Below are 11377 nucleotides of genomic sequence, written 5' to 3' on the forward strand. Positions count from 1 at the left end.
ACCTTTTTAAAGTCGATGAGTCGAATCCCAGCCGAGATGTGTTTTCCTTCAGCCACTGCGCACGAGCCCAGCCTTAGCCCACTAGCCACAATCTGCAAGGCTACATCCTGGGGCGAGCATGGGCCCAAGTGATCTCCAGTCTTCTTCATCAACAACATCCGCACGCCCCCCTATCACCCTTCAGAGACATTTTTATGAGGCTAAGGCTGGGAAAGAAGAGCACGGGGTCTCTTCCTGTCCGTCTCAAGAACATGGTTATTGATCATGGCTATAACCCCACTTCCTCAGGCAACCATCCAACTCCTCGGGTCTGCTCAGGCCCTCACTACCCCGACATCCCTTGTCAAGGAGCTCATCGATAATGCTCTTGATGCCAAGGCTTCATATATTGATATTCTTATCTCTCCGAACACCATCGATCGGATTGAAGTTCGAGACAATGGCCATGGCATCCAGCAAGAGGATCTTGACGCGCTCGGAAGACGTGGTCACACCAGCAAGTTGAGGTCATTTGATGAACTCAAATCGATTGGAGGTGTATCTCTTGGCTTCAGAGGTGAAGCTTTGGCGAGTGCTGTTCAGTTGGGAGAAGTCACAGTGACAACTCGAACCGAGGGAGAATCCGTTGCCACAACTGTGAAATTGAAAGCCCCAGGTGGCATTGATAGCCGGAGTCGAACTTCGCATCCTATCGGAACCACTATCACTGTCACCAAATTCGTGTACAAATTACCTGTCAGAAAGCAGACATTTCTGAAGGAGGCATCCAAGACTTTGGGCAAGATCAAAGAGCTCTTGCAAGCCTACGTCCTTGCTCGACCGAACATCAAATTCAGTTTCAAGGTGCTCAAAGAGAACAAAGCATTGTGGTCCTATGCTCCGCATCTTTGTGGCGGTGTCAAGGAGGCTGTCTCACAGATTTTCGGCAAAGAAACTGCAAGTCAGTGTATTTCGAAATCTACCAGATTTCTCGAACGAGCTCATGATGCCGATATTTCAACGGAGCACGAAGAGGATCTCACCGCCGTCGAAAGGTCTCTTGCCCCGGACAGCAATGATTTCATTGTCGACGTATTTTTGCCAAAACCCGACGCTGACCCTTCGAAAATCGGACACGGCCAATTTATTTCAGTAGATTCAAGACCTGTTTCACATGAGAAGAATACAACGAGGAGGATCGTTACGATATTCAAGCGCTACATGAAAGAGTCCCTTTCAAGGTCCCTGGAGAAGGCCAAAAGCCCCTTCCTGCGACTGAACATTACCTGTCCAGTAGGGAGCTACGACCCCAATGTGGAGCCGGGAAAGAATGATGTGATATTTGGAAATGAATCGATTATCCTCAAAGCTATTGAGAGTCTGTTCAGAGAAGTCTACGGAGAACCCAAGGTTGTTTCCTCTCTCCCACCGCCTCGATCGCTGAAAGGCAAACTTGATAATTTCGATCTGCTCTTAGCTCGGAACTCTGCTGCTCCTGCAGCAAATAACTCATCGTCCCCAGCTGCAAAAGATTTAATACCAGTACAGCCGCATGGCACTTCGATCTCGGAGGTTTCTACCGGATCCTTAGCCATTAGCCTTGATGTTACTGAAGGGAGCTCGGCTCTTGACAACGAGAAAATCGACGAGCCAGTGGATGGAGAGAAGCGAAAATGGGCCTTCGACATGTCCAGAGATTTCACTGAGGAAATTGAGGGATATGAAAGACCTAGTCGTCGATTCCAGCAATCCCAAAGTATAGAGATGTCAGCTTCCGACGTCCAACCCGATCCTAGAAACTCATTGAATCCTTGGATCATCGCAAAAATGACTGCTCCGATTCAGCAAAGAGATCAGCGGGCATCTACAACAACCCGTGCCTCTCATCCAGTTTCCCGGCCTGTGGCAGATCCTCTTCCAACGCCACAACATTCATCTGACCCTGTTGCATCAGAACTTGACATCCATTTTCAAGGTGGACCAAGTGGACCAAGACAGATTTTCCGAAACGATGACATCCGAAGTCTGGATATTCCACCAGTTCGGAATCTACCGTGTCAGCGTCCTGAACCGGGATCTATTCAGCGGCAAGGCTTGGGACCAAATAGGAGATCATTGACCGCAGATGTCGACGACGAAGTCCTTCTTGACGGAGACGACTGTGAAGCAGTAAGACCGAGAAGTGATTTTGTCAGTGCTCGAAATGTACCGGATGCTGCTCTCTTATCACCACCTGCACGTCTCGGTCCAAAGAGGCCTAGGGGCGTGAACAGACCTTTTGTGCCTCCAATGAGGAGAAACACAGAGAATATCTCATCAAATGAGGTTGATAGCTTGCGGCAAACGAAACTAACCAATGAATATGGAGCATCTCGAGGCCACAACGGCATTTCCCAAGATGTGACAGAGCAACAGCCGAACCCAGATCTCGAGTGGTCTATGGATTTTGAGCACAGGAAAGAGTTGGCCAGTCGACGAAGAGGCGATGAGCTTCGCGCTGCTGCATTGGGGGTTGACAGTTCGGACAACCATGGAGTCGTCCGTACTTCTCCGCACAGGAATCGATACAATGCTGCTATAGCGGCTTTGGGAGCTAGAAACCCGCCCTTAAGTACCATCGGGACCCTGAAAGAGCCATTCGAGACGTCTTTACCAGATGGCGACCCTCGAGCCTACCTGATGAGAAGACAGAAATCCGTCATGGCACAGAGGGTCAAATCGGGAGAAGTACCAAAGATGACACGCGCGAAGTCTAACAGGCTACCATTGGAGACTGTTGCTGAGAACGACAAGATGCACAACTTAGTACTGAGGCCGCGTGTTGATATGGACAGATTACAAAGGGTAACGAAAGAGCTGATGAAGAGTGACATGTACGTGAAGAAAGGGAATGCGATTTGTGGTCTCAGAATTGATAGTCTGGAGACAACCGGAGTGGCAAGTCGAGTCCAAGCCATCGTTTCGAAATGGATGGAGAGCCAGGGAAAGGAGAACTGTGAAGTCGAATACATGTTTGACAACTTGGTAGCTGTGGAATAGCTGTGAGTGGCAATGTCACAGGTATTGGAGTGCATGTCTGGCTTTCGTTGCATCATTTGGCGTTTTTGACTGCATTTACAAGATACCCATTTGCTTTCCATGGCTATACGTGGCTTCTATCAGTAAACAATTTAAAGAATGCAAACAATTACTCTCTGCTGTGCCGATCAGTCACAAGGAGGATGGGTTTCTCCCGAATCCCGGCGCTAAATCAAGGCGGGGTCCACCCACGAAGACGCCATCTATGACCAGGAACATCAACCTCAAGATTCGTTCGTACGCTTCGTCAATAGATGAGATATCTCTCACCCTTTCCAAATAAAGCCTGCTATAATAACGTCAAGATATGGCTACAACGACACCTCTTGTGAATGGTCACGGAAATGCTGAGGATCACCGCCCCGATCCCGGCCTCGCTAACCTCTCCCTCTCTTCAAAAACCGTTCACGCCGATGATTACCTCAACAAAAGCAGAGATGTGGCCCCGCCATTGCATGTTTCGACTACGTTCCGCTATAATCGGGATCCAGATCAATTGAAAGTGCATTGGGGAGAGGATGTAAGATCAAATGCAAGTTCGATGCAGAGCGTATCAGCTGACCAGTGTACAGGCCGATGAGCCATATGATGGACATGTCTATTCTAGATATACAGCTCCCAATACCACCCGCTTTGAAGCCATCCTCTCAGACATCCTGAAAGGGCCGGCGCTGAGCTATGCATCTGGTCTCAGCGCCTTCCACGCAATGCTAGTTTTTCTCAACCCAAAGAGAATCGCTATTAGAGATGGATATCATGGCTGCCATGGCGTCATCGGAGTGCATGCAAAGCTCACTGGTCTCAAGAAGCTGGATATCGACTGCCCCGCCGAGGAGCTGCAACCTGGTGATATCGTTCATATCGAAACACCTCTCAATCCCACGGGCTCTGCTTACAACCTTAAAGCCTATGCTGATAAGGCACACTCGCGTGGGGCTTATTTAACTGTTGATTCGACATTTGGTCCACCACCTTTGCAAGACCCCTTTCTGTGGGGTGCTGACATTATCATGCATAGCGGCACCAAATACATTGGTGGCCACTCAGATATGCTTTGTGGAATCCTAGCGGTCAACCCTGCCAGAGTGAAAGAGGGTTGGTGGAATAAGCTGTTTGACGAACGGTTATTCTTGGGTAATGTGATGGGATCTATGGAAGGATGGCTGGGTGTCAGGAGTTTGAGAACGTTGGAATTGAGGGTTGAGAGACAGTCGCATAGCACTACCAAGTTGGTGGCATGGTTGAATTCTGCCCTCCATTCCGAAAAGTCTGATGATGGGGAGGCTAAGATCGTCAGAGATGTATTGGCCAAAATTGAGCATGCTAGCTTGCAGGAACAGGACATCAAGGATGGATGGTTGCTGAAGCAGATGTCGAGTGGTTTTGGGCCAGTCTTCTCCATCACCATGAAAGAGCAGAACTTCGCTCGCAGACTACCCAGCAAGCTTCAACTATTTCACCACGCAACCAGTTTGGGTGGGGTGGAAAGCTTGATTGAGTGGCGAACTATGGTAAGGTTCTTGCCGTAGTAATCTGCTACTTTCTCGATTTGACAGTGCTAATGTGCTGCAGACCGATCCGGGGGTGGATACTCGCTTGCTGAGAGTGAGCATCGGTGTTGAAGGTTGGGAAGATCTGAAAAATGACTTGCTTCAAGCTTTCAAAGCACTATCAGAAGAGTCCCAGGAGGAGTCGAAGATGTAAATAGACTGAAACTCATAAATATTTACTTCCACAAGATGTTGCCGAGATCCTGAAGCTCATTAATTCTGCTTGGGAACCAGCCAGCAAATATGTATATGAAGTCACGTGATAGATGGTTTGTGTCAAAGGGGGTGGAAAGGGGTTAAGCGAGACATAGGCTCACTGTTATGATATGATCGATATTTTTGATGGTCGATGTGCTCAGATTTGAACATTACTCTTGTCAAGAGGCTTTGGCAGATGCGCAGAGGATGTTTGGCTTCCTGATCATCAGAAGAGTTGGAACCCCGCATTTCTAGAAACCTCGGCATAATTGGTCCAGTGAAAACGAGAACATAAGCCCTTTCAACCTGTCATACAATCGAAATGTTGAGCACAGCATTCCGTCTTTGAAGTTTCCCATGAAATTCCAGCCCTTTTCTGAACACTCAAGGATGCCGGAGTCTTCTACGCGTTTTCAAGCATCCAAAAGCTTACATTTCACCTCATCTTGGCCCGGGTACAGTCTAAAGGTCAAAAAGCTTCTCCTCGTCTCGTCACTAGCCTCAGCTTTCTTCTCGTCCACCTTAAAAATTTGTTGCCCTAAGAGAACTTTGAACAATTCACTTTGCATAATATTAGGGAGAAATTTGAGGTCAGATGGTGGAGCGAATGACATCCCATACCTCGTTTTTGAAACAGCTTCATCTTCCAAACAACAGGGTTAACACCACATCACTTTCACGTTCTACGCGACATCAGCCGAAAACAAAAGAACAGAGCGTACCAATACTGGACGGTGTCTTACAAACATCAGCCGTTATACACAATGTCTTCGGATGTGTCATCCGCAGGACACGACCAGCATAACCATGGCTCCATGAGTCCGGCGAGACGAGTTGTCTGGCCACCCAAGTTGATTCTACAGACTCCTATGGGCTACCTTCGTGACTGTACGTCCTTCGTTCGGTACAATGATACTCAGTAGGGAGTAAAAGGTCTAACAGCGCGCTCAGCATCAGGAAACAACCTCCCTCGAGATATCGGCCGCTCCTCCGTCTTCGATGATGGATTCATCATATTTCAGTTCGGAGACACGTTCTGCCACTCGATGAACGGCCACTTCATAGGTCTCACCTCAAACAATGCATCTTTTTGCGATGCAACTAAAGATCCAACTGTCAGTTCATACTTCACCATCAAGGATTCCGATGGTAGTCGTAACAGCGAGCAACGGGTCCCAGCTTTCCTGGAGTTCTTTCGTGGAGAAGGAGATACGAAAACTCACTTCCTCAAATTCTGGTGTTTCAGTGGCATTGTGGATTCCCACATAGACCAGAACGGAAATCATTGTGGAGTGTGCTACTACGAGGTCCGAGAGATGCAGAAGGGGGCGATTGATGATGGGGTGTATCTGTACACCGGAATTGCTCAGGTCACTTGGAACCGAAAAAGCTTCTTTCTCGAAGCAAAACGTGAGAGGTTTCCTCAAGGACCACAGCTCTTCCTAGTGAGTGGCGGCAAGGAAAGAGAACTCGGAGATGTAACTAACAAAGGGAAGGCTGATGAACCACGATTTGGTGCCTTCTGTGCGGTGATGGGAATTGGCAAAGAGTACATTTATTTGTATGGCCATACCCCCGATAACTCGAAAAGTGTGGTCTTAGCTCGAATTCCACCTCGCCGTGCTCTGTTAAAGACAGAACACGAGTACTGGAATGGGAGTGGCTGGTGCTCAAAGATGAAAGATTCCAAGCCGGTGTTCACCACGATGCAGCATGGCCAGATCTTTCAGACAGATATATTCGGACGAGACTCACCTTGGAAGTATGCTTTCATCGGGTGTACCTCATTAGCGGATTCTAAGGCACAATTCGGACGAGCGAAGCAACCTCAGGGACCCTGGGAGGTTCATGAAGTGAAGGGATTAAGGACGTATGCGATGCAACCATATGATCCTGCCCCGTTCAAGTACTGCTTTTATCCACACCCTTGGGCCTTTCAGACGGAACGGGATGGAGATCTGATGATTACTTGGAGTGAGGGTGGGATGAACGGAGGTGTTATCGCAGAACTGCTTCGATTTGAGACAACTGCATGATTCTCAGAGAAAAGCAGCCGCAGTTTCAAAATAAAGAATAGAGTCCCGTCCAGGGCTGATGTCGTCCTAGCAATCAAATTTACACCTCACATACCAGCATATTTGAAGCTGACCAAAATCTAACAAGATCACTCGAAGGAAAGAATTTGATTCTATCAGACGGCTAGGTGGTGATACTCGTCTGCGGATCTCCTGCACAATGCGGTAATATTAAATGGTATTTTCATGATACCAGAAAAGGTTGGAAGATGTGATATGCAACAAAATCCGACTTCTAATATTCATTTTTCAGTTCTAAGGAAATTCCAATGTCCCCGCTGTGAAGGAGAAAAGAGGTACTCTTGTGAGAAAGATGACGAAGATGTTCAGCGGGGCAAACAATTAAGTTTACAGAGATATAGTGGAATTATCAGGAGGATGGACTGTCTGTTGTCCATGTTGCAGCAAGGAGGAACGCCATCGCTCGCCTGGTACGATGTGGACTAATCAGAATTTGAAACTCCTTGATTTCTATGAATGTCCATTTCATCGGCTCTTGACCTCTGAGCCTTTATTCTTAGCACTTGCTGTTCAAACTACGGTCTTTAGCTTTGTTGAAGTGAAGAAATATGGCACAAACTTCTCGAACAATCGGCAATCGGAGAATCATCCGATTAGTCACAATTTGACGCTATTCCAAATTCGGAGCAACTCCTCCAAGCTCATATCTCGATATTTTTGAACGCCACAGCTCTTTCCCAGACAACTTCTGAAAAACAACCGAACACCTCACCCTCTGGTCTGTCTGCCAGATCTCAAAAGCGCGCAGTTCTCAGTACATTACCAAGGAATCCCTTTTCCGAGCGCAGGCCCTACCATCCGGCGCAGACTTTCCTCGAAGCCTGTCGATTTCTCAGCACGACCTTTTCCCCACTACACCACCACAACCCTCTCATCGCAATGGCGAACTACCTCGCCAGCATCTTCGGCACCGAAGCCGACAAAGTAAACTGCTCATTCTACTACAAGATCGGCGCCTGCCGACACGGGGACCGCTGCTCGCGCAAACACGTCAAGCCCTCCTACAGCCAAACCATCCTCCTCCCAAACCTGTACCAGAACCCGGCCTACGACCCGAAGAACAAGATGAATGCGAGCCAGCTGCAGAACCACTTTGATGCCTTCTATGAGGACTTCTGGTGTGAGATGTGCAAGTTTGGCGAGATTGAGGAGGTGGTGGTGTGCGATAATAACAATGACCGTAGGTTTCCTCCCCTCCCTCCTTCTCCCTCTCATGTCTTTTCAAAAATATGAGCTGACATGGTGTGATGTACAGATCTCATCGGCAACGTCTACGCACGCTTCAAATACGAAGACTCGGCGCAAAAGGCCTGCGATGCGCTGAACTCGCGCTGGTACGCAGCACGCCCCATCTACTGCGAGCTCTCGCCCGTCACCGATTTCCGCGAAGCCTGCTGTCGGCTGAACAGTGGAGAAGGATGTGTGCGAGGCGGCTTCTGCAATTTCATTCATAGGAAAAATCCTAGTGCTGAGTTGGACAGAGAGTTGGAGTTGAGTACGAAGAAGTGGTTGAGGATGAGAGGCAGGGATGAGAGGAGTATGAGCAGGAGTCCAAGCCCGGAGCCGACGAGGAAGAGGTATTAAGGTGGGGGGATGATATGGGGACGCGATGGAGGCGTGGATTCTTGAAGTGAGAGTGGATGATGAAGCATGGAAGGGGGTGGACAGAAAAGGGATATGTGGAGTATTGTACTCGTATGTTCAAGAAGAAGAAAGGTCGCAACGTCTGGCGTTCAGGTCATCATCTTGCCTCTACACACTAAAGAACGGTCTGTAGGGTCTCATTCTCAAAAGCACTTTAGCTAGTTATTCAGAGTGTCGAGCTTTCCGGCTCGATCTGGAACAGTGAAGAATCAAGAATTTCAAACAAAAAGCTCCGCGAAACTAGCATGGTATTGTGGTGTATGAGCCCTAGAGTTTACAAAAACACAGGCCCATTTATTTCATTAATGCATCCATCGTCCAAATCACAACGCCAGCCATCTAATCCCTTCCCTCCGGCCATTGAGATCCCCATCCGATAACCTATCCCTCGGCATCAACGAACTCATCCAAGCTCGAGGTGTCGGTATCATGCCTTTTCAGAGATACCGAATGTCCATCCACAGTTGTTAGATCCCGCTTCAGATCATCGTGGAAATCAATCAGGCTGTCCTGAGCTTTCCGCTCTGTGCTAGTTTCACGCAGTGTCTGCTCTAGGTGTTGTTGCTGGGGGTTGCTATTGACAGCATGTGAGGCGTGTAGATTTGCAGGTACATGTGAGTCGGCAGAGCCGTCGTTTTGTCCAAAATCAATGAGGTCGTTATCTGGTGCTGGCGGATGGTCAGGGTGGGCTGAAGTCGTTGGTGATTTGGTCGAGGTGTATGATCCAGAGCGGTAGTGTGGAGGGGGAATAGGATTCTTCTCCGTAGGTTTTTGGCCTCGGAGAATAGGGGTTACGGCTAGGATTTGCTCTATCTGTTTCTGGGGTGTTGATCCGTCACTGAACACCTCGTTAGCCACCTCCTACACTCAAGAGCTATGCGCTTACATATTCGCGTTCAAGATCCAATCCAGATCTTCCTCTCCTTCATCTGAACCTCCAGGACCTCCCACCACGGGTCTAAAAAGTCGAGGTCGCCATTCAATGCCATCCTCTGCCCTCCTCGCTGCTTCATCTCGTTGCGTATCCTCGATCTTCGTCTTCTCGTCTGTAGCTACCTCGTGATTACGTTCCTTGACTGCTTTGGCCGTTGCAAACCATAATCGTTGGGATTCGCGCTCATCTTGTTCTTCCAAAGATCGTACCAATGGAGGGGTGTGCTTCGCTCTGGTAGCATTGAAGAGTAGTTCTTTCTTTCCAGTCTATCACTCAGGTCAGGATCTGTACCGTTCTCAAGAATTGGGACAACCTACCTTCAAATCCTTAATCATCATCTCTCCATTCCACATGCCAGACAACTCATACAGCAGCTCTCCGGTCGTCTCATTCTTAATGCTGCCACCAATCGCATTATAGGTTCCCCCAAAGTACCCTTTCGTCTTGAACTCGATATCCGCACTTAGTCCCAACTCCGGACAACGCACGAAACTGTGATCACCGAGCTCATACTTCATCTTTCCAAACAGGATACCCCTCGCATACATATTCGGCTGCGTGAGAATGTACCTCTCTCCCTTTGAGCCCTTGCCCCTATTCAGCAATCGAAGAATAGCGATTCCCTCCATCAAACTCGCAGCAGAGTTTCCGAGGAACTTACTGCGTGGCTTTAGACACCCGTCGATGCGAATCTTGTGCTCGGGCGCCATGTAGAAGTAGCTTGATTTCGGGGGGTGGTGGGACGTTTGCTCGGAGATGTAGTAGCCGTGCGTGCGGTCAGGAAATTCCCAGTAGCAGGTGAACGTCTCGCCAAGAATTGGGTTGAGCGGCTTCTTCACTCCCCTATATAAATGTCAGTCCTATCCCCCAGCCACAAATAAAACATCTTTGTGGTTTCTTACGGCGGTTTGATATGCCAACCACTCAAGTAGAACTTCACCACCGACACAAACCTCTCCACCGGATCGTCGATTTCAGGCATAGGGAGTAGCGTCTCCGGATGTGCCATGAAGCTATCCCCATATCAGCAATCTGCCCCTCCTTTCTTGGCACAGATACGCACTTCGTGATCCTCTCCAGCATACTCCTAGGCTCCAGGATGAAGGTCGGCAGCACCACACGGCTCAAGTCCGCACCAGGCCGCAGCTGGCTGATAATATGTGACAAGACTAGAAGATCCCAGCATCAGTCCCTCTTCTTTGTGCTCGGGAGAAATATATCCTCACCATTTCCCTGGTCAGGCTCCACGACCGTCGTCTCGTCCTCCGGCCCATCCGACTTCGATTCATCGTAAGAGGACCTATTGCCTATCCAAGCGCCATTAACACACCTCCTTTAACAACCTGTAAATCTCCTTTCTATGTTTCCTACGAAAGAAGGAATTGCAGCGAGGACGGGAGGGAATACATACTGGCCCCGGAAGTCCGGCGATGCGCATGCAAGCCCACCATCTTTCCGCTCCTCTATCGTCCCTTTCCCACTACTATAAATTTTCCTCTCCGGTCTTCGACGTGCGGGGTTGCGGTGTCTCGTGGCAAAGCTGGGGACGGAGAGCGTGAGGCTGTGAGTCTTAGATGGGCGATGAATACGGGTACTTGGGCGGAAGTGAGCGACAGTCGGACATGACGCAGATGGGCGAAGGAAGGGGAAAACAGCTCAGCTTACGGTTTGTGGTTGGCTGTGGTTTGTGCGTGCAGTCCAGGGTCAGCATTTGGCGGGGTTGTTGGGCTGCTGCTTGTGATTGGCTCGTAGATATGTCGTCATCGATTTTCCCGTCTTCTTCAGAAAAAAGATTTTCTTGAAAGGCACAAGGCAAAAGTAACTTATTTCACGTTGGGTGTTTATATTCTGTATTTTGGTCTCGTCTTATGGCTGAACTTTAAGTACTAGTGTACAAA

The 11377-nt window shown here is 48.8% G+C and overlaps 5 protein-coding genes across 5 annotated transcripts; 4 read left to right on the top strand and 1 right to left on the bottom strand.

The window, feature by feature from the left end:
* The first annotated feature begins 158 nt into the window (after nucleotides 1–158).
* Nucleotides 159–3164, top strand: K444DRAFT_621301 (uncharacterized protein). Its single transcript, XM_024881872.1, has one exon. The coding sequence runs from the start codon at nucleotides 265–267 to the stop codon at nucleotides 3016–3018; it is 2754 nt and encodes a 917-aa protein (XP_024729057.1). The 5' UTR covers nucleotides 159–264; the 3' UTR covers nucleotides 3019–3164.
* Nucleotides 3165–3269: 105 nt separating this feature from the next.
* On the top strand, nucleotides 3270–4830 carry K444DRAFT_621302 (cystathionine gamma-synthase). The gene is made up of 3 exons (XM_024881873.1): nucleotides 3270–3577; nucleotides 3630–4568; nucleotides 4630–4830. The coding sequence occupies exons 1-3, from the start codon at nucleotides 3365–3367 to the stop codon at nucleotides 4759–4761; spliced, it is 1284 nt and encodes a 427-aa protein (XP_024729058.1). The 5' UTR covers nucleotides 3270–3364; the 3' UTR covers nucleotides 4762–4830.
* Nucleotides 4831–5111: 281 nt separating this feature from the next.
* Nucleotides 5112–6960, top strand: K444DRAFT_669796 (uncharacterized protein). Its single transcript, XM_024887557.1, has 3 exons — nucleotides 5112–5693; nucleotides 5757–6250; nucleotides 6302–6960. The coding sequence occupies exons 1-3, from the start codon at nucleotides 5570–5572 to the stop codon at nucleotides 6839–6841; spliced, it is 1158 nt and encodes a 385-aa protein (XP_024729059.1). The 5' UTR covers nucleotides 5112–5569; the 3' UTR covers nucleotides 6842–6960.
* An 820-nt stretch (nucleotides 6961–7780) lies between these two features.
* Nucleotides 7781–8485, top strand: K444DRAFT_544854 (RNA-binding domain-containing protein; the record flags this gene model as incomplete). The annotated part of the gene is made up of 2 exons (XM_024876087.1): nucleotides 7781–8081; nucleotides 8157–8485. The coding sequence occupies 2 exons, from the start codon at nucleotides 7781–7783 to the stop codon at nucleotides 8483–8485; spliced, it is 630 nt and encodes a 209-aa protein (XP_024729060.1).
* A 441-nt stretch (nucleotides 8486–8926) lies between these two features.
* K444DRAFT_648043 (uncharacterized protein) lies at nucleotides 8927–10930 on the bottom strand (the record flags this gene model as incomplete). Its single annotated transcript, XM_024885416.1, has 7 exons — nucleotides 8927–9383; nucleotides 9432–9745; nucleotides 9797–10322; nucleotides 10382–10492; nucleotides 10543–10648; nucleotides 10706–10786; nucleotides 10891–10930. 7 exons carry the CDS (start codon nucleotides 10928–10930, stop codon nucleotides 8927–8929), a joined length of 1635 nt encoding a protein of 544 aa, XP_024729061.1.
* Between the last annotated feature and the right edge of the window lie 447 nt (nucleotides 10931–11377).

The sequence above is a fragment of the Hyaloscypha bicolor genome, assembly GCF_002865645.1.
Source record: "Hyaloscypha bicolor E unplaced genomic scaffold K444scaffold_182, whole genome shotgun sequence".
Taxonomy (NCBI): domain Eukaryota; kingdom Fungi; phylum Ascomycota; class Leotiomycetes; order Helotiales; family Hyaloscyphaceae; genus Hyaloscypha; species Hyaloscypha bicolor.

Coding starts and splice junctions, on each gene's coding strand:
- K444DRAFT_621301 (XM_024881872.1), top strand. CDS start 265: ATGGCTATAACCCCACTTCCTCAGGCAACCATCCAACTCCTCGGGTCT.
- K444DRAFT_669796 (XM_024887557.1), top strand. CDS start 5,570: ATGTCTTCGGATGTGTCATCCGCAGGACACGACCAGCATAACCATGGC. Junction 5,694..5,756: donor TATGGGCTACCTTCGTGACT/GTACGTCCTTCG, acceptor CAGCGCGCTCAG/CATCAGGAAACAACCTCCCT. Junction 6,251..6,301: donor AAGGACCACAGCTCTTCCTA/GTGAGTGGCGGC, acceptor AACAAAGGGAAG/GCTGATGAACCACGATTTGG.
- K444DRAFT_621302 (XM_024881873.1), top strand. CDS start 3,365: ATGGCTACAACGACACCTCTTGTGAATGGTCACGGAAATGCTGAGGAT. Junction 3,578..3,629: donor AAGTGCATTGGGGAGAGGAT/GTAAGATCAAAT, acceptor ACCAGTGTACAG/GCCGATGAGCCATATGATGG. Junction 4,569..4,629: donor TGATTGAGTGGCGAACTATG/GTAAGGTTCTTG, acceptor AATGTGCTGCAG/ACCGATCCGGGGGTGGATAC.